This window comes from Chrysemys picta, chromosome 24, assembly GCF_011386835.1.
Source record: "Chrysemys picta bellii isolate R12L10 chromosome 24, ASM1138683v2, whole genome shotgun sequence".
In the NCBI taxonomy this organism is placed as follows: Eukaryota; Metazoa; Chordata; order Testudines; family Emydidae; genus Chrysemys; species Chrysemys picta.
In genome coordinates this window covers 4,228,685-4,253,910 of record NC_088814.1, presented here as the reverse complement: position 1 = coordinate 4,253,910, position 25,226 = coordinate 4,228,685, and the positions used below count along the sequence as shown (strand labels likewise).

Sequence of the window (25,226 nt, the reverse complement as noted above, 5' to 3'; positions counted from 1 at the left end):
CCTTCCTTTTCTCTCTCCCATTAATTGAGACGTGCCGGGAGCTAAAAGGCAGCTTGCTGGGAACAGCTTCCCTGCTGGAGGGGGAGGGAGCTAGGTCACAGGGCAGATGCTGGCTGCTGGGGTATCTTCTGGGAGGGGCCCTTCAGCTCTAGTTTTGAAACCTCTGCTTTTGTAAGGTCCCTTCCTCGCAGCAAGTTTCCCAACAGCTCTCTGACTTGCACAAATGCAGCTTTGCCTGAGCAATCAAGACTTGCTTTGGGCCTCCTAGAGCTATTGGGGGAGGCAAGTGCTGCTTCTCCAGGGTAACCGGCAGGAGAGCCCACGAGTTCACTGCTCAGGTTGCTTCAGCCAGTGTTACTTTCTCCCCATTCGAGAATCTCCTGGGGCAGTACTCCAGCATATCCCCATTGGGCACAAAGATTATCTAGGACCTCTCTGGCGCCGGTTCCCTGCAATTCCCCACTGGATCTATTCTACTTCGAGGAATTCTTAGACTATAAGGCCAGTAGGGACCACCATTGGGATCCTCTGGTCCCGGGGTCTCAAACACATGGCCCATGGAGTTATTTCCTGTGGCCGCCAAGCTCCTCCTCACCTGCCACCCACCCCTGCGTCCCCACTCCTCTGCCTACCTCCAGGCACTTCCTGTTTTCCAGGAGGGAGGAGCAGGGACCCATGTGCTCGGGAGGAGAGGGAGAAGAGGTGGGGTTGGAATGGGGGCGGGGTCTCATGGAAGGGGTGGAGTGGGGGCGCTTTTGTATCTTTATAAGAAAAGGTGTCAGTGATGCGGCCCTTGGGCCAAAATACTAGTCCTCATGTGGCCCTCATAGTCTGACTTCCTGCAGCACACAGGACATAGAAAGATTCTCTGAATTCCTGTTTTGAACTGGAGCAAATGCTAGTCTGCTGGGTCAGGTTGGGGGAAACCTTGGAACTGAAATGTAGAGTCTCCTTCATCCTTGGGCCAGTTCTCCTAATCAACAGCTACCAATGGCCTCACTGGAGCCCTCAATTGCTCTCCGTGTTCTCTAAAGAAAACAGACCAGTCATGGCTGTGGGGGAGGATGTCCCATGCAGCTGCGGGAGCTGAGCTTACCGCATGACAGGCAGGACTCTGCAGTCACCGGCAGACTGGACTAACTAGTCATGATTTGTTCCAGACCAGCAGCAGTCCCAGATTCAGCTGGTGGTGGTGATGGGCAGTTCTTGTTGCCAGTGCTCTGAAGACAGGGGACCTTTCTGGCCTAAGTCACTAAAGGGGAAGGCTAAGTGGCTCTAGGTTTAAAAACACCTACTCTTTCTCTGGGATCATAAATTCAAATCCATCTGTTTCAGAGCGGTTGAGACTATATTGGGAAGTCGCTGTGTGTGGTGTCAGACTTTTTTCCTTGCATAGGTAGGAAGGATCCCACAACTCTCCTCATAGGAATAGAAGTTTGTCCCAGCATCCTTTGCATGGTAACGGGAAGGGATTTTTGGCCATCTTCTGTTATGCTGGTTAGCTGCTGCCCTCCACCCCGGAGGAGGCTGTTTTGCGAGGCTGTGTGTCTGTAGCTGTAAATGTCAGATGCTGTTTTTCCTTCCCTTCCCCACCCCCTTGCCACATAGTAAAGCTGTAGTCATGGCAGGGGGCGGGAGGCAAGCTGGGTGCCAGGTTAACTGGCATGTTGCCTGTCATGCTGAATGGCTGGGCCCCAGGGTACTTGTTTTACTTCTCTCTAGGAGGCACCTAGCTCCTCCCACTTCCCTCTTAATCTGATGCTCCAGGGAGTCTTGTTTTGACCCAAACATCTGGGTACAGGAGAGATTAAAGGGTCAATGCCCCAAGCAACAGTAGCTCTGGAGGGGTCCTACTAGGGCAGTATCCCTCTCCCCTATGGTACTGGGAGGCTCAAAGCTTCTCCCTGCCCCAGTAGTGTGTACAGAGCCCTGTTATGGGAAGGTTTGCTGCTCAGGTGGGTTAGAGGAGACAATCTGTGCAGCAGTTTCCATCTGAAGACTCCCAGTCATTTGGCAAATACTAAACACTATAAGACTCTGCTTCATTTACTACAGACATACCGCCTCCAGGCTAGAATGAGGCAGCTGTTAACCACACGGAGCAGCACTGAACGGGAAGCATCGTCCAGTGGAAATGGCCTGGGCACAGGGCTAGTAGAAAGAAAGCCTAGCTGGGCAAGGAAGCATGGTCCAGTGGCTAGGGTCAGTCTGGCACTTGGTGACCTGGGTTCAATTCCCTGCTACGCCAGAGTCTGAGAGATTTGGGTAAATCTCTTAATCTGTACTGTACCTAAATTGCCCATCTGTGCAATGAGAACACTTCCCAGATGCTCAATGCTGTGGTGATGTAGGCCATATAAATATCTTCGAGGAAGAGGGTAACCCCATAATTCTGTAGGATCTCCGAGCAATTTTTAGGACTAATGTCAAAGATTAAGTGACTAATTCGGGTGCACAATTTAAGATGCCTTTTGAGAGGGTCTAACTTTCCTAATCTCAAACTAGGAAATCCCCAAATCAGTGGTCACTTCTGAAAATCCTGGCAGTTTTTCTCAAGACTGCACCTCTAGCAAGGAAAGCCTCTTCCTTTCCCTTCTCCTCCCCCCCCCCCCCCCCCAAACTGGGAATTAGTATGTCTTACAAAGGGTGCACATCTACTGAATCCCTTTAGCAGCAGGCTTTTCTCCAAAACCTCCCCTCAAAGTACTGCCTGGGCCTTGCCGTATTTAATTACGATCCTGTCCCACTGTAGAATGGTGCTAGTACACCTCTACCCCAATATAACGCTACCTGATATAACACGAATTCGGATATAACGCAGTAAAGCAGTGCTCGGGGGGAGGGGAGGGGGGCTGCGCACTCTGGCGAATCAAAGCAAGTTCGATTATAACACGGTTTCACCTATAATGTGGTAAGTGGTTTTGTTTGGCTCCCGAGGACAGCGTTCTATCAAGGTAGAGGTGTATCTACTCCATAAATGTGCCCAAACTGTTCCTCCTGTGACACTTCTCTTGGATGGCTCTGTCCCCTGCTGGAAGAGGAAGTTCATCACGCTTGGATGAAGGTGGCAGGACTGGTGGCCTGAATGAAATCTCTCCATTTGAGCATAGCTGGGGGCTCAAAGAGCAGTCTGAGGAGTAATTGCATTATGTCTCCCGGCCCCATCTCAAGCCCTGCCCAGATGAGCAGAGAAATCTAGCCTGGGATTTCTGCTGCAGCTGCCCCAGTTGAACAGTGTGGGTGACTGGTCTTGCTAGTGACAATGAACCAGGCCTGAATTTGTGTTCTCCTGTGGGGAAGGGCTGTCTGGCTGTGCCAAGAGGAGAAACTGAAGAGGAATAAATCACTTCCCTTGTGTAATGTTGGAGAGAAGGGTCAGGTGCATATTTGATTGGAAATGGGCTGGTGCAGAAGCATATAAATGGCTCCTCCAGCTGAGGTGGTCGGTGTTCACATGAGAACAATTACTAGGCTTCTGATGGAGGGGTATGTTCACTTATACTAGTGCATTCCAGGATCCCACCTTGAGCATCTCTTCCAGGCCAGAGCGACTTACAAGATCTAATTGACAGGTTTCAGAGTAGCAGCTGTGTTAGTCTGTTTGAAATGGGCCGTCTTGATATCACTACCAAAAAAAAAGTTCCCCCTTTCTCCTGCTGATAATTGCTCATAATTAATTAGCCTCTTAGAGTTGGTAGGGCAACTCCCACCTTTTCATGGGGTGTATGTGATGTCTCCTTACTATATGTTCCATTCTATGCATCTGAAGTGGACTGTAGCCCACAAAAGCTTATGCTTAAATAAATGTTAGTCTCTAAGGTGCCACAAGTCGTCCTCCTTCTTTTTGAAAATCTAATTGCTGAGCCTGAGGGAGGAGAGGCTGCTGTTGGGTGCTGGCAGTACTGACCACAAGGGAGCCTTACTGCAGCTGGAAGGGGAGGAGGTGAGGTGGAGGAGCAAAGGGCTATGGAATTGCAGAAAACTACCCGAGTAAAATGCCCACGGCCCTCTAGGGAGGATAGATCTTAACAGGCATAAGATAAGAACCTAATTCCTCTCTCCTTATGTCTGCCTTTGTTCTGCTTACAAAGGGAGTCTTCTGTTTTCCAAGCACCAAACATTTACTCTAGTTAATACACAGTTACTTTTATCTTTACTGACAGTTGCTTCAAAGACTGATAGCGGCCAAATCTGCCCAGAGCTGAGCAAACCCTGCGTGGTCTGGAATGTGATTCCTGTAGTCTTTGTATTACCAGTGAACCAACCTTGGAGGCCAACTGGACAAACCCAAGCTTCAGCTGGCAAAAGGGGTGCCAGTAGAACTGTAACTATACTAGGATTTTTGCCAGTATAAAAATGAACTTAAAAAAATCACCCCCCAAGCTGACACTTCTACACCAGCAGAAGCAGGGCCCGTTCCAGCATTTCGGCCGCCCCAAGCGCAAAAAAAAAAAAAAATAGCCGCGATCGGCGGCGGCAGTTCGGCGGCAGGTCCTTCGCTCCTAGAGGGAGTGAGGGACCTGCCGCCCCCAAACTGCCGCACATGCTGCCCCTCTCCCTTGGCCTCCCCAAGCACCTGCTTGTTAAGCTGGTGCCTGGAGCCGGCCCCGAGCAGAAGTCTTTAAATGTAGACCTGGCTGTAGAATCTGTAGGGGAGGGGTTCAGTGGCATGGAAAGATGGGGCTTGCTGTGTGAACCGTCTCACGCTATGTTCTTCAGGATGCTCATCGAGACTCCTCTCTAGTGCTTCGTCTAACGTTTTCCAGAGCCCTTCTTTCAATCCAGGGTGCAGTGTCCTACAACCCTGCAGGCCTGGGGAGTGAGTGACCTGGGGCTAGTCTAAAAGTCTCCATGTGCCTCTCCCAGAGACTGGAGGCGGTGGCACTGAGCTATATTGGAGAAGGAAGGGGAGAACGGGTAGGACTGTCTCTTCACTCTGGAGGATTTTCAAACTGGAGATGGAATGGACACATCCCCAGTATCCGCTTTTGGCCAACACACGTGTGTGTGTGTGTGTGTACACTCTAGTAGGTCTATTCTAATGCTGCAGTAGTATATGGTAACGCTGACGCTAGTACCTTCCTGTTCCTATTGTTTGATGACCAGATTCTAATCCCCCAAAACAATGTTCTGAATATAAAATTCCAACTACTAGTTCCAGTTTGAAACTTTCTTGTGGACAGGGGAGCTGTGGCTCAGCGGTGTGCCATGCTGGAACTGGTTAATATAATCTGCATCAATCTCTTGGTTTCTATTTCTATTCGCCAAGAAGGCGTCTCTTGCTCTGGTCACTCTCTCGGAAGCAGATGATTATCACTCATGCAGCTAAACTAGGCCCACAAAGTGACAGCTTTTACGCCTTCACTCCCTGCCTCCTGCCCACGCATGCCAGAAGAATCACAGGGTTTTCATCCTGTGGCTTCCCTCCCAGACGCTTGAAATTGGCCCCTTTGGAGAAATATTTTGATGCAACCTTTCCTGTCCAGGGGTGGAGACACCTGTGTGGGTGGCATGTAGCTGTTTTGTCTCAAACTTTGCTCCATGTGCCCCTTTCTTAAGCAAGGCAGCTGACACTGGTCTCATTGAAAGTCCATTAATTAAAGGACCTCCAAACACCAGCTCACTACTACACATGAACTGAATGCTCCTCAGCATGGCCCAGTGAGGGGGCACTTCTTCTGTAGCTGCCTTTAGGCAGTAGCTGGGGTAAATTGTACCACGTCACAGCAGTTTTCAGGTCCGTGCCTCCCACTTCAAGAGTGGAGGACTCTTCCCTCCTGAGTGAATTGGTTTCACAGTGATGGAGAGAAGGCTAGAACCTTGTTTCTCAAATGGGGAAGGAGCCCTGGCAGAGTCGAGACCAGATCCAATAGTGAGACGGCCTATTGATCTGGGGGTGGAACATGGACACCAATGGGTCAGGACTCCTGGTTCTGTTTCTGGCACTGTCACTAACGTCTGGTGTGAGCTTGGGCAGGTCACTTCCCCTCCATTTCTGCATCCATAGAATGGGGCAAACCATATGCACCGGGGAGGGAGGCCGGGGGGCGGGGGGGAAGACTTGAGGCACTTTCTAGGCAAGCATTAACAGCCTGAAATCCCAGGCTGGAAGGAGCTATTGAAGTGAGCGGCTGAGCTGGGAGCTAGCTGGTAAACCATTCATTGCAGGGCCCAGACCTGTCAGCCCAAACACCTCTTTTTGAGGTGATCAGTCCCATTGCCCTGCAGAAGGCCACTCTCGGGTTTGATACAGTTTGGGACTTGTGCATGCAAGCCTCAGCATAGACTAATGGCTTTCCTCCGCTCTTCTCCTGGGTTGTGCTTTTCTAGACACTGGGAAGGGACTCCAGGCTGGTGAATGGAATTCCTGCCGCAGTGGAGGAGTGAAGGCTGCCTGTGGGTCAGAGGGCCATGGCTTGCCCCCCTCCCCCCCAGTGCATTTTGCCTCCGTTGTCTGCCCTCCCCCATCCTAGCCGGGTGCAGAGCAGTACGTGGGAACCAACTCACTCGGCTGCCCGACTCTGTCTGGCCTTCTGCAGGCAACAGCTCACTGCTCAGTCTTCCAGCCTAGTGCCCATATAAGGGCAGAAAGAACTAAAAGGCTGACTTGTCTGAGCACTTCCTCCCTTCGCTCCTGCTCAGTGCTTAACCCTGTGTGCGGCTGCTCCGGAGAAACTGCTCTTCCTCCATACGCCCATGGGTCGCTGTGCCTGGCTCGCTGCTGAAATACACGCCTGGCCGCCTCCCCCATCTGGCTTGGGTAACATAAGGCCATGCCAAACACCGAGGGATGGGGTCTGTAGTCTAGCTGTGTCTCCTCCCGGAGCTCCCACCAAGCATTAGAATTGAACAAAACAGCAGGGTGTTGAGCTGCTGCAGAAGCTGCAACACCATAGATTTTTTTTGGACCCTGTCATGATTGAAAGGCTGGCTGTGATGCAGGGAATATGGGGTTAAAGGGCTGGGTTCCCCTTTTCTGTTAAGTCCTGGAAGAGACCTGCCCCTTTGCCAAGACTGCTACCCCACACCTGTGGTTCAGATGCAGGAGTCACAAAGCCCATGGTTATGTTAGAGTAATTTGGACTGAATGAATGAAATGACTCATAGACCAGGCTAACTCGCTGTGTGCTCTAGAGCCCTGTTCTTGCTCGGTCTGCTCGTGCTCTGAGTTGGCAGTGTGATGCCCTTGGCCCGGGAGAACTCAGCACTGATATCCTGGGCTTCTACTCCCTGCAAGCAGAACAGCAGCAAGTTGCTCTGAAGGCCTGGTTTGGTTTTAATAGCGTGTTTGATATAGTGCTCCAGGAGTCTGGGAGTAACAGTTAAACCAGAAATGGCCACCCGGTGGGATGCATCCCCGGGTAGAGAGCAGAATGTGTGTGGTAGGACAAGGAGTAACAGCTTGGGGCTTGTCTTGACTAGGATTTAAAGGCACGTTAGCAAACACAAATAGATCCTAGCATAGCATACACGCTGCCTTGTCTAATGTGCTAAACTGCTAGTTGTACACCGCATTGTCTACGCTAGCATCTGTTTGTTAGCTGTTGCATCTTTAAACGCTAGTTAAGGCAAGTCCTCAAATGGCCCTGTAGAACTCTCTCCCTTCCTCTCGAGGCCCTGCGGTAACATGCCTTTAAATCCTAGTCTAGAAAACACAATTCCTAGTACAAACAACAAGGAGTCTGGTGGCACCTTAAAGACTAACAGATTTATCTGGGTATAAGCTTTTGTGGGTAAAAACCTCACTTTTTCAGATGCATAGAGTGAAAGTTACAGATGCAGGCATTCTATACTGACAGTTTATGCCCAGAAAGCTTATGCCCAAATAAATCTTTAGTCTTTAAGGTGCCACCGGACTCCTTGTTGTTTTTGTAGATCCAGACGAACACAGCTACCCCCTGATACTTGACAATTTCTAGTGTAAGCAAGGCAGGGATCAGCCCCTGTCTGCAGGTGGCCAATCGTGCCAGCCTCCCCTACCTGCTTGTTTAACTTACAAACCAGCACCTTTGTGCTTTCCCCTGTCCTATGCTGGGCAGCAAGTCTAAGCCAACCCTGGGGACCCCATTCAAAGGGGGTTCGTGACCCACTTTGGGGTCCCAACCCACAGCTTGAGAACTGCTGTTAGATTATCCATTGCCCGGCCTACGCTGTACTTCTCACGTGTGCTCGCTGACATCCTACCTTTTTTATTTCTAGCCTGGACAAGGCCAAGGACTGTGAAACCGGCACAGGCAGCCAAGGTGCTCCTAGTGCTTTGGCTTCAAGGGAAGTAGCAGTCCCACAGAGCTGCCACGTTTCTATGTGAAATCTGTTTCTGGGTTCAGTTGCACATAACAATCTGTTCTCTCCCGACAGCTTGAAAGATTCTGGGTTTAGGCTGAGTGTGGGAAGGGGGCAGTCACAGGCTTGTTCCTCCTTTAGTGCAGTAGATTGCAGAGGGAAAGCTTGGCATGGTGTGCAGGTGACAAGGCCAAAGAAAAGAGGCATGCAGTCTTACTGTGCAGGAGATGCCCAGGAAGGGTAGGGGCAGGGGGGAGAGAAGCAAGTGCTATTGTAGAAATGCTGTCTTGCTCAGACTGGATTGTGTCTCCTCCTGCATCCCTCTCTAGTGTTGCTGGCTGAGGGGAGGGTCTGAGCCTAGGTTGTCTGTGTGGTGTGTCCAACTTTCTGAAGACCTGGTTGGTGTAGGGCTCCCAGGAGCCCTTCCCTGGCATGCCCAGCTGTGATCAGCCTCTTGGCTAAGTGCTCTGCAGTTGTAGTGTTGTCTCCTCTCAGGCTATGGGCCGGGAAGGGTTACAGGAAACTGATGGCGCTGGCTAGACTCACTGGTGTCTGGCCACTGCTTAGATGAGTGTTTCCCCCGCTCCAGCTCTGAGGTGAGGAGGGGAGTGAGAGGGAGTGACGTGTCCACATGCTCCCTTGCCCTGCCTTTTCCTGCCTTCTCACCCTCCCAGCCCCCCTCCTTGTAAAGACACTTCCTGCTCGGATTCCTCTGCTCTCTGCAGCCGCTGTGGGAGTTGGGAATGGGCAGTGCCTGAAATCCCAGAGGGCTGCATGAGTGCTCTCCATCCTGAGTGCCCCGACCTCCCATGGGGAGGGGCTGGGACTCTAGAGACCCAAATCAGAGGGTGCCCATCACACAGGGGTGCGGAGAGTGGCAATCTTATAGCTATGAGTCAAGTTATTGACCTTCCTTCTTGGCGCTGGAGTGCGGTGACCTGTGACTGCCCTAGTCATGGGTTCACTTGCTAGCAGAGGTGGGATCCCCACGCGGGGGAGGGCAGGATTGTGTAAGCTTTGAGGGGACCTCAGGGCAGCTCCTTAAAATGAACATCTGCCGGGTAAAGCAGGGTCCTCCTCTGAAGGCTTTACTGCCTCCGAAAGGGATAAGCTGGGAGCATCACAGAGTGACCATCCCAAAGGGTGCGTTGTCACTGCAGCGTTAAACTGAGCTGTTCCCCTCCCTGCACAAACCTTGCACTGGGGCTCATCTGTACTGGCTTACCTGGGTTCAAAGTGTCTCAGACACAGATTTGTGCTCCTCAATCACTTGGGCATTCCTGAAAATCCCACCTGTGGTCCTTGGGGAGGCCCTTGGCCCTCTGGGGCAGACAGTGGCAGCTGAGCCAGAGGGCTAGGGAAGGCCTGGGCTGGATGCAGACTATTGGCTCCTAAAGGGAGGGTGGGTAAGGTGCTGCCTGACCTCCTGCTACTGTTCTCGGTTGGAAGTCCTCTATGGCTGAAAGCTCTCCAACAACTGTGACCCGCTATTAAAGTGGCCTGCAGCTGTGACCGCCTCCCCTTGCTGCAAGCAGCACAGTTTCCATCCAGTGAGGCTGGTCTGAGCATTTCCTTCCTTGCTGGAGGGATTGAGTCAGGGGCTGGGTTTTAGTCTCTGCAGAGGCCGTTGTGGCTCTGGCTGACGCTTTGGGGAATGGTGAAGCTGTACTGGGGGTGAGGCAGGGTCGTGGGGGGGGGGGGGCTGGCAATCCCCATGGATGGGATTAGCTCAGGGCTATTCAGTAGGTCTGGGTGGTGGTGTGTCAGCTTATCTAACAGTTGTATGCTGCTGTCTCTGAGGAGAGAGGAGACAGATGTGTGACACAGGGCCTTTTAAAAATAATAATAATAATCACACACACACACACACACACTCTGTTGATCCCCAGGTACTAGCCAAATACAAACTGAAGTCACCATAGTCTGCTTCCCACAATTCCCCCTGCTATGTAACTTGGTTATAATTGTCCTAATTGGGTTCCACCCCAGAGGTGGCAGACTTGCACTTTGTTGCAGAAGTGCTGTTGTATCCGGAGCTCGTAACCCCCCTTTAAGAATAACCCACTCTGCCAATCTTGCTGGGAGGCTGGGCTAAAAGGCTATCGTGCGGGTAGCCTGCAATGCTGGGAAAAGAGTGGATCATGCAGAGGCTGGGGCTTGCCACATGGGCTGCTCCGGATGACTCTCACAGTGTCTAAAAGAGCTTGTTTTGCTTATCTCTCGTCCCTAGATTCGCTACAAGGAGGATTTTGAGAAGAACAAAGGGAAGGGATTCAGCGTGGTGGCTGACACCCCCGAGCTGCAGAGAATCAAGAAGACTCAGGACCAGATCAGCAACGTATGTAGCTTTTTAATCTGTGCTCTAGCCACTCTAGACTCTATGCTACCCCTTGGCTTTCTGTTGTGGGACGGGGGACAAAGGAGCAGCCCTGCAAACTCTGAGGTGGTGAAAACAAGGTCTTTATTTACTACAACTTTTGGTTCCTTCTAGGATAGTTGGGGGCAGGGGAGTGGGCACAGTCCTCCTGCTAGTGCACATAATTCCTGTATGTTTGTGCAAGTGGCATGGGAAGCCTCTGTTCCCTGCAGATGCCCCATGATGGGAGCTGTAGCAGCAGCTGGCAGGACTTTGCAAGTCTGAATATGCCATGAAGGGTTCAAAGTGTAGTGGGATTTGGAGGCTGGTGGGACTCGCAAAATGAAACCAAGCAAGGGTGAGCCCTCGGGGATGGCCCTGAATGGGCCAATCACATCTGCCCCATACTGTGAACTCTGTCCGCTACTGAATCCTGGGCTGTAGGAGAACTGTCTAAGTAACGAGTCACGTCTCCTGGTGTCCTGCTGTGGGAATACCAGAGTGCAGAATGACTGACTCCGGTTTAACTTCACCTTCAGTGCTGTCTTGGGAAACCTCAGCCAAACGCACCTCGCTTAGACAGCTGTGCGGTGTCGTCTGCCAGTTTCCTCGGACTGGACCATGCCTCCAATTGTCCAAAGCTGGCTCCAGCAGCCTGGCTGCCGGAGGGTTTTGCTGCAGCTGTTCAGGCCATGCATGGGCTGAAAAGACACTGTAGCCAAGGTAATCCTGGCACCTGTTGCTCTCCAGCAGGATGGACTGTGTAACCCAGTTTCCTACCTGGCATGGTAGAGTGCTGATTGCTAGGCCGCCAGCTGCCGCGCTACACTCCGTGCTGGACGCAGCCCTCCAAATGGAGCTGGAGTTACAGCTTCAAAGGCCAGCTCTTCTTTTCCTCTCTCCCCCCACTCTGACCTGGATGGACCTTCTCTAGGGCCTAGCACAGTGTGGCCTTGGTCCCTGACTAGGTCTCATAGGGGCTTAAAGGGACTTCTGCCCTTTGCTTTGTCACTCGGATGGCAATCGAAGGGCCCAGTTCCTAGTGTCTTGCCTCTAGGACCTCTAAGACGCTCCCTAGTGGACATCTTTGAAGGCAACTATCCCCAACAATGTGGTTAGGTTCAAGTGGTGCACTAGAGACCCTGTATGTGCCTCACCCCCAGCAGTGGCTACTGTATGGGGTACAAAACCCTTCAAGTTAGAGTCCCAGTCCAATGCTCATTGACTCACTAACTAGCCCCAAGTCATCTTCTCCCCCCCCCCCCCCCCCCCCCCAATCCAAAAATAAGGTTCATGTTTGAACTGAAAGCTAAGTTCACAAATCTGGGATCCACTTAACCTGGTCGTTCAATCCTCTTGCAAATGGGCTGGGTTGGTGCCCAGTTAGTTCTAGAGCTTGTGTGATGCCAGCCAGTCTCAGTGCGTTACTGTTTCTTCCCCACAAGCAGCTGGAGGGAGGGCCAGCTGTGCGCGCATGTACCATGCCCTGCGCGGGAGTGCGTTGGGGTTGGTGTCACTCCTGCTTCCGGCAGGGAGTGTGAGATCTCCCACCCCTGTAGGGTTTGAGGGGGATGCAGGGGCGGTTACACACCATCTGCTTCCTCCCGAACACACAGAGTTAACTAACCTTTAGCTGCTGCCCTGTGTGTATTTAACTTCCTTATCAGACGGAGGCTGTTGCAAAACCAGGGTGGTCAAGGGCAGGATCCCCAGAAGGCTGCTAGTAAAACTAACCCGCAGTGCTGTAGCTTCGCTCGTGGTCTTGCCTGCTAACTTTCCACTTGACAGCCTGCATCCATTGAGTCACTTCCCTTTCTTTAGAGATGTGGGGCTCTCTGATGCCCTAGGCCTTGGCTAGCACAAAGAGGCTGCAAAGCATCTGTAATGCCCCCGCACAATACCCATGGAGCCCAGAGCCTCTCATTCCTATGCTGGGCTGTTCTCCAGCTGCCACGATACTCCTGGTGGCCATGGCAGGCAGGGTCCAAATTGGGGCAGATCTTGTCTGCCTTAGCCAGGGGTAAGGCCTGAAATAGGTCCCAGGGATGAACTGGGGACCACTAAAGGCTAATGTAGCCCAGGGGCTGGCAAGATTCTGGCCTTGCCCCAGCTCAGTTGGTAAAGAGGGTGTGGCCAGATGGGGTCCTGGCCAGGAAGTGCAGTCCTGTGTCCTGCCCCATAACCACCTCCAGTAGGAAGTTGAGGGCAGACCATTGGGGGGGGGGGGGGTGTTCTACCAGCAGTAATCAGGGTGGTAAAGCTGTAGCTAGAGATACTCCTCCCTAAGAATGGACGAGTGCCCTGGCCCCTCTCTGGAAACAGAGCAGATGCAGAGTTTCTGCAGCCGTGCCCAGAGGACAGCATCACAGCCGGCTTTCAGCTGCTCTTTCTGATAGCCGTTCAAACTTGGTCTGGCACCAACTTAGGAAAATGTCCAGGGGAGGGGCAAAGCTTCCAAATTGGTCACCTGCCCTGATCCTGTATGGCATCTTCTGCGCGCTAGAGAAGATCTCTGCAGGGTTCCAGCTTGCGGTGCTAAACCAGGTGCCCTTGCATGATTGAGGTGAGACCAATTCTCCCCAGCCCCAATCCACACACCCCTTTTAGCCTACAACTGTGAAAGGGAAGGGAGGAGCCTGGGAAGGGGCAAGAGGAATTTTACAGGGAGGATCTGCCCTGGGGTAGGGGTGAAACTCCCAGTGGGAGAAGAGGAGCAAGATGCAGCCCCCTGGAGAGAGCAGGTAGCCATGGCAGCATGGAGTGGTGCAGCGTTATCTCCTTGGAACACTAAAGCATAACCCCTGGCTGGGGGGGAGCTGGGATTGACTGGCAGGTCTATCCCTCCCCACCCTGTGCCAGTGCACTTCCAGCAGCCATCTGCTTGCAGAGGAATCCTTCACCAAGGTGAGGTGCTTTATGGACGCTGCAGCCTGCTCCCCTGCCGTGCAGCTGGGGCAGGTGTGGGGTGCTGTCTCTAGTGCTAAACAGAAACAATAGCTTTGTTTGGGGCAGGTCAGCAGCTTCCAATCAATACAGCAAGGAACAAGACCTACGCTGGCACCACTGGAGCCCTGAGCCCGGCTGTGCTATGGGGCGGCTCGATGCTGCCACGTGGAGTGAGGCTCTGTCCTGCTCCTGCTGCTTCCAGCGCTTTGCTGCAGATTTCAGGAGAGCTGCACTGGGCCTTTAGCTTTCACTTTCCCTGGTCTGTCTCCCCCACCTCCCTCCCCACCCCCCAGGGCTGGGAGGATTCCCCATTGTGCTGCCCGCCAATAAAATGAGTTATTTAATAAAGATACAAACACCCACTCCGACCCTGAACAAAGCACCCAGGAGGGCAGGCAGAGCTCTAAGGCTTACGGGGCGTTAGCAGCTGAGGGGGTACCTGGGCTGTGAGGGGCCTGGCCCCCAGCATGTTGAATTTATTTCTCCTAACCTTGCTGGGGGAGAGGGGATGTTTATGACAAATACCCTTCTCTGCCCTGCCCCCTCCCCCTCAAACTTCAAAGCTTCTCTATGAATTGATAGTGATGCCTCTCTCCAGAGGCTCTAGCAGTCCATGGCAAACCTTGACCGCCCCAGACACCCTGGGTGGAAAGTATTCTAGCCAGGGAGCGATAGAACCCAGAGTCCTGATTCTCTGATCACTCAACAGCACGGCTTTGTAAGCAAGGTGATGGCTGCCTCGGGTCAGGATTTCAACCCCCCCTTAAGGAGAAGGGGGAGAGAGCAAAATATTTTGCTCGGGGAAGTTCCCTTACCCAGAAGCAGAGCTCTGCACCAGGCTTTCTCTCCCGCCTGTGCTTCGCCTCCTGCAGCAAATAACTATTTAACCAGCCAACAACTGGGCTGCAGGTGTCTTCCCCATTGGCTGTGTATTCATTAACTCAAGTAGCTATTAATATTTACACCCACGCCCAGGCATTAACCCTTTGCCCTCCTGAGCGGCCGTTGAGCAAAAGCGAAGCAGAAACCGATTGCAGTGGGAGACGGAAGGCTGTGAGCGTGGTACGCAACCAGTGCGTCTTGGTGGCATCTGCCGCTCGGCTTCTGAGCCTGCGTAGGCTGCAGAGCCTGTGATTATGACCCCCTCTGATCTCTAGACCAAAATCAGTTTAATGGGTGGTGGGTAGAGGTTCGCTACGTTTGCGGGCTGCAGTGTGACAAGTGGCTGCGGAGTCCTCTGACCACTAGCCCACAGCACGTTGGGTAACACTTTGAAGAGTGCCCCAGTGCCACTTTCAAGAGTGACTTGGGCCTAAATCTCTTTTGAAAAGGGGACTTGGGTACCCTTAAAAACTACCCATGTCTGCGACAGCACGTTTAATATTAAATACTTTCTCTGAGGTTCTGTTTGATCAGTTGATCCCCACCCACGCCTGTGTGCGCACTCTGCCCGCTTGTAATAGAAGGTTAAGGTAGCTCTGCCAATGACCTGAACACCCCTGCCCTGTTTACATACAGTGGAGAGAGATGTTGGACGTGCAGCTGAGGGGTGGGCCCTAGGCTCTTGTCTACACTAAGACGTGTCCCTTGCTACAATCAGTTCAGGTCCATCAGTGACTTAGAAGAACTGCAGCTGGTGGTGTCCCAACACTGCGCACAGACCTGCAGCGAGACTAGCCGAGGCAGTCCGCTGCTCTAAAATGCAGAAGCTCCCCTGCAGCACTACCTGCACCAGTGTTCTGGGAGACATGGCTCAACAGGGTCGTGCAACCAGCAATTCCAGCTGTGGCTACGGGGTCCAGGCCCAGCTTGGAGAGACTGCAAGTCTGGGAGCTGGACCCCATGGTTCTCGTGGGCTCTCTGTTTTCAGGCTGCTGGATGCGGTCTCCTTTGCTTTCACTTGCAATTAAGTCATGTCTCCTCTTCTCTACGGTGAAGGTCCTTGAAACTGGGCAGAAGGTAACAACGTGCCATCCTTGCTTTAATCGGCAGGGGGGCTAACTATTGCCTCTAGAAAATACAATAGCCCTCTCCTTTCTTCCAGTTGGTTCCTTCCCAGCAATCTCCCTGGCTCTGTTAACTGTTCAGAGCTCTATTTAGGAGGATTTCCCATAGCTGAACTTCCTCAGTGATGGGTGGGACAGACACCCTCTTAGCCACTGTAAAGCGTTCTTCTCCTCATGCTGATCCTCTTCTCCCCAGGGCTAACGCTGGTAGAGCGCTTGGCATTTGACTGTGTTTTGGGGGTCTCTGTGGTGAGCGGTTGGGAAGGGTGACACATACCTCAAGGTCCATGTGGTAAACTTTCACGTCGTAGAACCTTGGTTTCACATCTGCCTTGGCTCGTGAGGGAGGAGAGGGGTTTGGTGGGATTTAACTTCACTCCTAGCAGATCATAAATCAGCAGGAAAGGCTCAGGACTGGGATAGCAAGGGGGCCTTTGCAGGTCAGGAATGGCTGTAGGTGCTCTGGAAGTAAGGATTCGGTCTGTCCTGGTCTTGCGCCAGCTTCTCTCCTTGCTTTAAAGCACGAACACCTACTAAGCACTTTGCTTAGTACTTGGGGAGGGAGTTAACTGGGGCTGGTGATATTTGCTCCCACCCTGTAGTATCGGTGCTGTTAGAAGGCAGGCTACATGCAGCATTACTGCGGGGGTGGAAACCCAAGTAACACCAGCCTCCCACTTACGGCATGCTTGTCTGCCAAGTGAGGGCTGATTGAGACACTCTGAAGCATCTGACTTGGTTCAGGGTCTCAGTACAATAGGGGGTAATAACCCTGCCCCTCTTGGTCTGACTGAGACTCTGCCACCTAGCATGTGGCCTCATCCCTGGCTCTGTCCTCCATATGCTGTCTGGGTGGTGTGGGGGCTCTTGCACCCATGATGGGTAACTGGGACCTCCTCTAATCCTTACTGCAAAACATCTCCAGACTGTGGCTAGATAATCTGCTCCTTCTGGCGGGCTGAGAGCGGGCATTCAAAGGGTTAATGTGGGGAACCTAATTGAGGAGGTGTGGTGAGATGAAGCTAATCTGTAGCCCTCTGTTTAGATCCTCTGCTGGGATTCCCTTCCCACCCCCTCTGTTTGTCTCACTTTTTGTTATAAATACTGCAGCATTTGAAGTGAGTAATTGCCCTCTGATTTCCTGGACAGCAGCCTCTCTGCTTCTCCTTAGTGCCAAGCTGTGGGGCCCTAATTGGGTGCTTGGGAGCATTCCCGCTTCCAGGAATCTGAGCTGAGCTGCTGTGCCTTGGAGGCCAAAGCCAGGAGCGAGGGATTTTCCCAGAGCAGCCCGAAGACAGAGGGAGCCGACACAGCCCTCAGCTCTAGTCTAGTGACAGCTGTTAAAAGGAGCTGCTGCTAGCAGAGTTCAAAGCCCTGCTTCTCTGACTGTCTGAGGGTGCCATGGGTACCCACGCTGCCTCTACCCTTAGGTCATTAACAGTTCAGCTAACGTGGCTCTCAGAGAAACTGCTGTTTGCACCAGCTAGAGACACGCGCTACACCCCTGCCAGCTGTGTTCAAGCATGGTTCTAATCCTGGTGTGAGTAGGGCCTAAGTGTCAATTAAGTAACTCCAAGCCAAGCTGCTGAAGGAGCAGTTCTGAGATCCCAGTAGAGGCGTGAAGGAGACCGGGAGGGCTGTACCTGCTGTGGTGGGGTTCTGAGCGGAGCTGTGGGACGTAGGGGCTACGTGTCAAGCTCTGCATGTAACTGAGTGAAGGCAACATCTGGGGTTGGTTTGGGGCCTGTTCTCTGCTTTAAAGCCCCCTTGGCACTTGCTGCCACAGCATCAGGGGATCTGCTCAAGATGTCCTATAAGGTGGCTACAATCACAGCTGCACTATTTGTACAGCACCCTGCACAGTGAGGTTTTGGTTCTTGACTGGGGCTTCTAGGTGCTACTGTCACACACATACTGTCCTGACTTGAAGCACAAGACAAAGCAGGGGTCAGGGAGGGAGAGAAGCTAACACTTGCAGGCACGCCTGCCTGCATTCTGCTTAGAGGCCCATGAAAAATGACAGCCCCGAGCCTGGAACATTGGTGGAAATGCAGCTGGAGTGGCCAAGGGTTTCCTGCCTGTGCAGCAGCGAGCCCAGGTACTGAAGATGGGTCAGTGCGTGTTCTCTGCTCTTGTCTCCTCCTCCGAGGAACACCACTAAAGCTGAGCCAGATGTGGGGGGTGGATGTTCCTCAGCAGCCTCTGTCAGGCCAGGGAGATTTGAGGCCTCTTGCCCCGGGGATGCTGCAGGCTTGTAGCTTCTCACCATGGTTGGAGGCGTTGCCATGGTAAGGGGTTGTAAACCGCAGCCATGCCGAGAGCCTGCGGCAGCCCGAAAAGGGTGTCCTCACCTCCACGCGTGTGCTTCCCTCGCAAAGCATCAGTGAGGAACAGGGCTGGTGGGGGGGGACTGGAGAGAAGAGGGCTGTAGCGGAGGCTGGTGTGAGGTGGCTATTGCATTAGCCTTTCTTCCGAGGACCTAGGTCCAAACCCAGCCTTGGTCACAAGTGGAAATGAGCTGGAACCAAATAAACCACAGCAGAGCGTTCCTGGCCTTAACCCGCCACCCTCAGACAGAAGCTGATGGTAATGCGAAGAGGCAGGGCTGCTGCAAATCCTGATCTAGGTGCAGAACTGCATGGGGAGCCCGGACTGCAATAGCAGGGGGGCTGTGGTTGGCATTGAGGGGCATTGTAGAGGTATGGGGGGGATTCTAGGACTGGCAGAGCAGGGGCTGCAGGTCAGTTTCACTAACTGGCTGCACGCCCCTTGCTTCATCATGTCACTTCAGAGTCTTCTCTCCCCTCATCCCCCTTACTAAATAAATAAAGATATCCCATCTCCTAGAAGTGGAAGGGACCTTGAAAGGTCATCAAGTCCAGCCCCCTGCCTTCACTAGCAGGACCAAGTACTGATTTTGCCCCAGATCCTTAAGTGGCCCCCTCAAGGATTGAACTCACAACCCTGGGTTTAGCAGGCCAATGCTCAAACCACTGAGCTATTCCCCCTCTCCCCTTATGGCATTATGCCCTCATTATGGCAGATCCACTATAGCACATTTTATATACACCCCCACACACACCAACCCTCCCTACACACAACTATCACTCCAGGGGATACCGCTTTCCATCTCCTGTCCCCAGGCATTGCTGAGCTGGTCAGAAAGCTGAACTGTGCTGACGGGAGAGGGGTGGGGAGAATTTACAACCTCTGTTTTTTAGAGCTGCAGTCTTGGAATAATCCCTGTGGCATCCTTCCCCTTGGCCTTGCCCTGTGGGCCTGGCCGGCCTCCCTTGAGGGAGGTCTAGTAGCCAGCCCTGAGTCCAGCGGTGCTCATCAGCTGACTTGGGCCTAGCAGTGTTCCTCATCGCTGCCCCGTCCCAGCCGTCTCCGCAGGCCTGCTCGAGCACTGTTGGGTGACGGGGTGCTGTTTGTACAGTGCCGAACTCGAGCACAAAGGGTCCTGGTCCATCCCTGGGCCTTGTAGGCACTGCAGCCGGGCTCCGAGTAGCTCACAATCCATGCATAAAATGGGACAGCAGGTGGCTAGCGCCAGATGGGGGAGGAGTACAAGAACAGTGACGACACTGGCCAGGGGTCCCAGCAGCCTAGACGGGTGGCACAAATGGGCCCCTCAGCTGAGGGCCCTAGAAGAGTGCAGCAAAGGTGAGGAACTGATGCTGGGCGGCAAGAGGAAAAGGATGTCACCTGCCAGGGATCTGTCCAAACCAAGTGTATGTGTATGGGGGGTAGGGAGGGGAGGCAATGCCTCCCCTGTTTGTTAAACCCTCCAGCTTGGGCGGAGGGGACTAGGATGCCTGACTCCTTTCCCCCCACCTGGGTTGTTTCTGGAATTGCCAAGAGTCTGCAGTGCCACCTGCTGTACTGGAACGTGAACAGCAATCGTTTTTGTGCGGTCCCAACCCAGCCTTTTTCAGGCAGCGTGTAGGACTGGCTGTGCTGCAGCTCTGGGCTGGGACAGAACTGTCTGACATCCCGCTAATGCGGTGACCCTTCAGGGCCGGCAGGGAGGGCTACACCCTTGAAACTGCTCGGTGGGCAGAACATAAATAGCCTGGATGTCCTGGCCGGATTCTAGCTGCCCCTTGTGAGAAGGGCTGTGGGATCGATGACCACAAAGATGGCCTCTCCAGCTGCAGCACACAGCACCATGCTGTGGGCCTGGCACACGAGAGGAGCGCCCAGTGCACCTAGAACATTTCACGGAGGCTTGGTCCAGGTGAGGTCTTGCTGGGGCTGTTGCTTGGGGATTGTAAAGGTCCTGGCTCTGGTCTGTGCCGCGCTAATGGGTCTGATGCAACTGGTTTTGTGGGGGGGGAACACTCTTAATGGGTTAAAACCTGCTCACCGGGGGCAGACCTGTGCGACTGGCATGGACAGGCTCCCCTCTGGACCAGGAGCCCCCTGGTACTGTTCTAATTCCAAATTTCTTCTTGTAGATCAAGTACCATGAAGAGTTTGAGAAGAGCAGGATGGGCCCAAGTGGCGGCGAGGGGGGTGAGGTGGAACGCAGGAACTCCCAGGATGGTGCCAACTACAGGAGACCTGTGGAACAGCATCAGCCACCACCTCAAGTCCAGCCCAGCAGTCCTGGTAAGGAGCTCTGAACACTCTCTAGTGGGAGCCCTGGTTACGCAGATCACGGCGTCTCCTGCACAACCTCCCCCTTCTACCTTCATCTTCTGACACCGATGCCCCAAAGAGGCCAGGTTTCAGTTCTCTGGCTGCAGTGGGGCTATTGAAGTCCATGCCCAGTGATGCAGAACTTCTTTCCAACATGTCTGCCCACATGTGGCTTCCCTTGAAAGGGCCTCCCCCGCCCCCCCAGCTCTGAGTGAGGCTCGTTACAAAGAAGGGCAGCATCCCTGAGAGATGCAGGGCTCTGGGTCTCCATAACCCAATGCGCCGGCAGTTTGCCACGACTAATCGGGCCTGTTTCTTTCCCAGCCTACCACCAGCAGCAGCCTCCATCTCAGTCCTATGGCTTCAAGGAGCCTGCAGCACCGGCCTCTACACAGCGTAATGCCCCTTCTGGAGGAGGAGGAGGAGGAGGAGGAGGAGTGAGTATAGCCCAGAGGGCGGCAATAGCGCTTAACCTACCGAGCGCTGACGCTGGTTGGCGGGATCCCCATAGTGGCCACTAGTGCAGGTCAGCATTTTGCTCCAGTCATGCAACCTATCCCAGGTGCTGCAAACCCTCTTGCCTGGGGGTGAGGGTCAGGTAGATGGGGGGGGGCCCCCACACCCCGTGCTATCCTACTGCAGCCATTATCAGGGCTCATGTTCCTGGTCTCCCGTTACGTTGTCTTTTGGTTGCCCTCTGCCTCCTGACCCCCCAGCCCAGTGTCTGGCCTGCACTGACCTGCTGGGAGCTGGGCCCAGCCCCGCAGCTCGCTGACCAGTGGCGCTGTTGCTACAGAGCCCAGGAGTGGCTCCTTCAAAGTTCATTGCCCCTCAACTCCCCTTGATTGCAAGCTCTTCCCCATAGAAAGCTCAACTGCTCTGGAGGGGCTTTGCTGGCTGGAAGGAGAGCAGGGGCTGCTGCCATGAACAGGCTGCGGGGGGAGGGAAGGGAGCTAGAGCCCCCTATGTGTCGCTGACCCTCCTCTCCCCGCCCCCCAGAAGCGGTTCCGCGCAGTCTATGACTACAACGCTGCTGACGAAGACGAGGTCTCCTTCCAGGATGGGGACACCATCGTTAACGTGCAGCAGATCGACGATGGCTGGATGTACGGCACGGTCGAGCGCACGGGGGACACCGGCATGCTCCCTGCCAACTACGTGGAGGCCATCTAAGCCGTGGGCGAGGGGGCGAGGAGTAACACCCGAAGCACCCAGCCCACCCGAGGCCCCCTGTCATGTGTCTCTCGCCCAGCATCCCTTCTCCGCCGCGTTCTGCCATTACTCCATCAGAGCTGCACCTCTGGCCCATCAGTACTCTGCAGCGGGCTCTGGTTTCTCTTGCCAATTTAGCTTTGTTTTGTAGCTATTATAGCTCTGTTGGGACTAGGTGGGAAACCTGTCCAGGGGCCACTCGGGCTGGCCCCAACATTGCAGCTTTCCTCCTCTGATCTCTTCCCTCTTCACCCCCATCTTTCTGAAGGGGTGGGGGCCTAGCTACCAGGCGCATGCATCCCCAGGGAATATGAGGGAAGCAACTGGAATCGCTGTGATCCTGAGCTAAGAAAGGATCCCAGCTGACCCGTCTGATAGGACCAAACCCATCCACCTCTGCTGGGGACCAAGCCAGGCAGCTGGAGGGGCAGCAAGGGACAAATGACTAGGTGGTGTCCCCTTAACAGCAAGTTAGGGGAGGGGGGGTTAGTGGGGATCCCCTTCTCTAGATCCAGGAGTACCTCCCAACTGGAGGGAGGGCTTAGCTGGCACCAGGGAAGCCTGCAGGGATCTCGCATTGGGCCATCCCCAGTCGCCTCTCCCACCTCATCGCCACCGTTAGACTGAAGGGAAACATTTTTCTCTCTCTCTCTCCCCCCTCTCCACTTCCCATTTTTTCACAAACTTAAACAAAAAATATTAGTTCCAAAGAATCTAAGATCAATCAATTTTTAACCTTTTTTTTAAAAATCTTTTTTCACTCTGTTCCTCTAGCGTTTTCCTTAACTTTTGGGCTGTGTCATTGCCTGCAGAGGTGCTGGGATCCCCAGGGTCTGAGGGGGACAAAGGCAGAAGTGGCAGGCAGTGGGGCTTTGGGGCTGTGGTCCTTCGAATAGGGTAGGGCTCTCAAAAGCAGCATCGCACAGGCCTGGCCATACCATTTGAGCTACACTGGATTGGGCCATTTCATCTCAGGACCATCTCTACGCTCTGTGGGGTGATTGCTGCCGCACTGGGAGCGAGGAGTAGCCCATGGGCTGCTTATGCTTGAGGCTGGATGCGCTGCTTGTGTTTAAGAGCTATGGGGAGGGGCAGAGGGCCTGCCTCCCCCCATGGTCATCCAGGAGTCCCCATGAGGGGTGTGGAGGAAAGCGATACCCAGAACCCCCTCTAGAACCAAATACCATTCCAGTAGAGGGGAAGGGCCCATGTGCCTTCCAATCAACTTCTACATTTTGCAGCAGCACATTCCTTTTGATCTCTTGCATAGAAGAGTTATGTCTCACCTCGCTCAGCCAGGATCTCTGCTCGCTCTCCCATCCCCGCTGCTGGATAAACTCGCTGTCTGCGTGGCCATGTGGAGCAGGGTCTGGGGCGTGGTTCCTAGTCTCTAGTGCCCCCCTCACGACCCCCTGCCCCTATGGCTGTTTGGCGCCACTGACTGCTCAGTCTAGCTCTGCTTTCATCCTATGTCCATGAATGAACTGAGCCGACCATTGGAGAAATTTTGCCCCATAAGTGGCTGGCGGAGATGTCGTGAAAAAGGCATGAGGTGCCTTGGGGTTTTTTGGAGGGCAAAGACCAGGGACTCTACCAAGTTCCAGTTAGTTTCTGCTTTGCACTGGCATGTGTCTTGCACAGCGGGAGCCACTACTGGGACTGTGGTTCTGGAGAGCCGGATGGGGGCAGGGAGGTAGAACAAACCTCCCCACACAACAGTCAGCCAACCCTCAGCTGGAAGGAGGAGAAGGAGCCAGCCAGTTCCATCCGTGCCTTTCCCAGGGGCAGCAAGGCCAGGCCTAGTTCCAATTCCATTCCAGTTTGAGCTGGGATGTTTACAGCCTTCTCTCCGCGGAGGGGAAGGTCAGTGGCAAAGGGACCAGGAAGGGCAATGAACAGATACATTCCGCTCCCACCTTCTCTGCATTCTCGCTGGGTCCAGGCTGGTGGTAGACGTTCCAGGCTGCTGCTGGCTTGGATCGCATCAGGGACCAAAACTTCAAAGCACATCCCCAACCCAACCCAATGTTTTGGGCCCAGGGGCCACTATAACTGGAAATCTGTCTGCAGGGAAGATGGTGCTATGTTGTCCTTGGTGAAGGAAGTTGGGCATTGAGAAGAGCTAGCTGCGAATCCTCCCACATTTCCCCAGTGGATCAACTCTGCTGCCCTCTCTGCCTTGGCATGCTGAGACCCCCCACTCCCTGGTGCCTTTCTCCCTCTCAACTGGAATTCCATGTAGCATGACTGCCCTCATTATCCCAGGGGAGTCTGACCTGATGGTGCATTACAGGGGAGGCTCTTTACGCTGCATCCAATGAGGGGGGTCTGTAAGTTCTCAGCAGACAGGCCTGGCTAAATGTTTTGTAACTTTTAACTGGCTTTAAGAGGCAATGTGGGGACTACGCTGGGCAGCATGTCCGGTTTAAGAGTCTCCCTGATGGGTGCCCCCTTCTCCCTGAGCACACTGGAGACCTCTGCTTGATCCCAGTGCACTGTTTCGGGTTTACACTTCCACTTCTGCTCCGTACACTCTTACCGTGGTGCTGCCCTTTCGGGGGAAGGGAGAAACAGGCTGCTAGGTTTTTAAAATGGGGAAGCCACCCCTGAAATATGGAAGAGGACTCCACACCCGGCCTCTCCTCTCTTTCTCAAGTGCTCATTGTTTCACTTCCAGAAGCACAAGGGAGATGCAGAACCGTGCCTAAGGGACCCTGAATTGAAGGTGAAATGTTTGAGTGAGAGGGCCTAAGGGGTGGGTAGCAGCAAGCCCTGAAACCTGTTACTTCCTAGTCTCTCTCTGGTAGTTGCTATAGTGCTGAAGCTTGTATGGGCAAGAGGGTCTCTGGTCTCCCGTCTCCAGATCAATGTACTGTACTAAAAGGGTTGATGAGCTGTTCCATCCCACTGGACGAGCCAGCTAGCAGCAGGGCTGGGGATAATGGTGAACCTTCTGTTTTTTAACCAGCTTTCCTGTTCATCTAAGGGCTTGTGGGAGACTTGGGAGGGGCGTGGGTGAAAGGAGATGCAATCAGCCTTGGGCACAGCATAGAAGTGATAGCGATGGGCTGTAGGGAATTGAAATCCTTGGTGGTGCTGAAACGTGTGAGCACAAGACCTGGGGGAATGGAGAAGTGCACATTCCTGATCACTAAAACTCTGTTCTTAGAGCCAGTTGTCTGGGGAGGGGGGGAAGTAACAATGTGAATAAACCTTTTTTAATGGACCAAATAAAAACACAGGAAACTAAGTTTTTGGCCTAAAACTTTTTTAATGCTACCTTGACACTGTTGTCCCTATCCTACCCTTCCCCTGCCTGCCCCCCCCCCCTTTTTCCTTCTGCCATGGAAAACAGACATCTTACTGCTTGATTTCTGCCTTCTCTCTGACTTATGCACTTTTTTGCCTTTTTTTCATAGCTGAAAAAGCACCTAAACCTGTATTTAAAATAAATAAGTAAAATCTTGAAAAAAAAAAAAAAAAAAAAGATAAAAGCTAAATTTGCATCATTGTAACCATTTCATTCATGTGTTTTTGTTTTTAAACAAACAAGTCTTACACCTTAGCTTTCCAAGTTGCATTTCAGTGCCGGGTTTAAATCATTTTTTTTTTTATGGGTGGGGTTTTTTGTCTGTATATTTCTTCCGATGGGCCTGAATGCCCCCCAGACAATGAAATTTATTTGGCCTTTTTAACTGAACCATTCAATGGAACAAACCAACAAATCCTCTTCCGGGTTTATTCAAATTTAAAATAAAAATATAATTTTTACCTGCTGA

The 25,226-nt window shown here is 53.1% G+C and overlaps 1 protein-coding gene across 4 annotated transcripts in view; it reads left to right on the top strand.

Moving 5' to 3' along the window:
• LASP1 (LIM and SH3 protein 1) overlaps nt 1-25,226 on the top strand; it is a 56,358-nt gene extending 31,132 nt beyond the window's left edge. Inside the window, exons 4-7 of one of the 4 annotated variants that reach the window (XM_005301835.4) lie at nt 10,514-10,621; nt 20,052-20,205; nt 20,560-20,672; nt 21,235-25,226. In XM_005301835.4, the coding sequence (XP_005301892.2) occupies nt 10,514-10,621; nt 20,052-20,205; nt 20,560-20,672; nt 21,235-21,408 (549 nt within the window). In that variant the 3' untranslated portion in view covers nt 21,409-25,226. The remainder of the gene's footprint in view (nt 1-10,513; nt 10,622-20,051; nt 20,206-20,559; nt 20,673-21,234) is intronic. The other 3 variants (XM_024100835.3, XM_005301836.5, XM_065577624.1) reach the window with 3 other exon arrangements.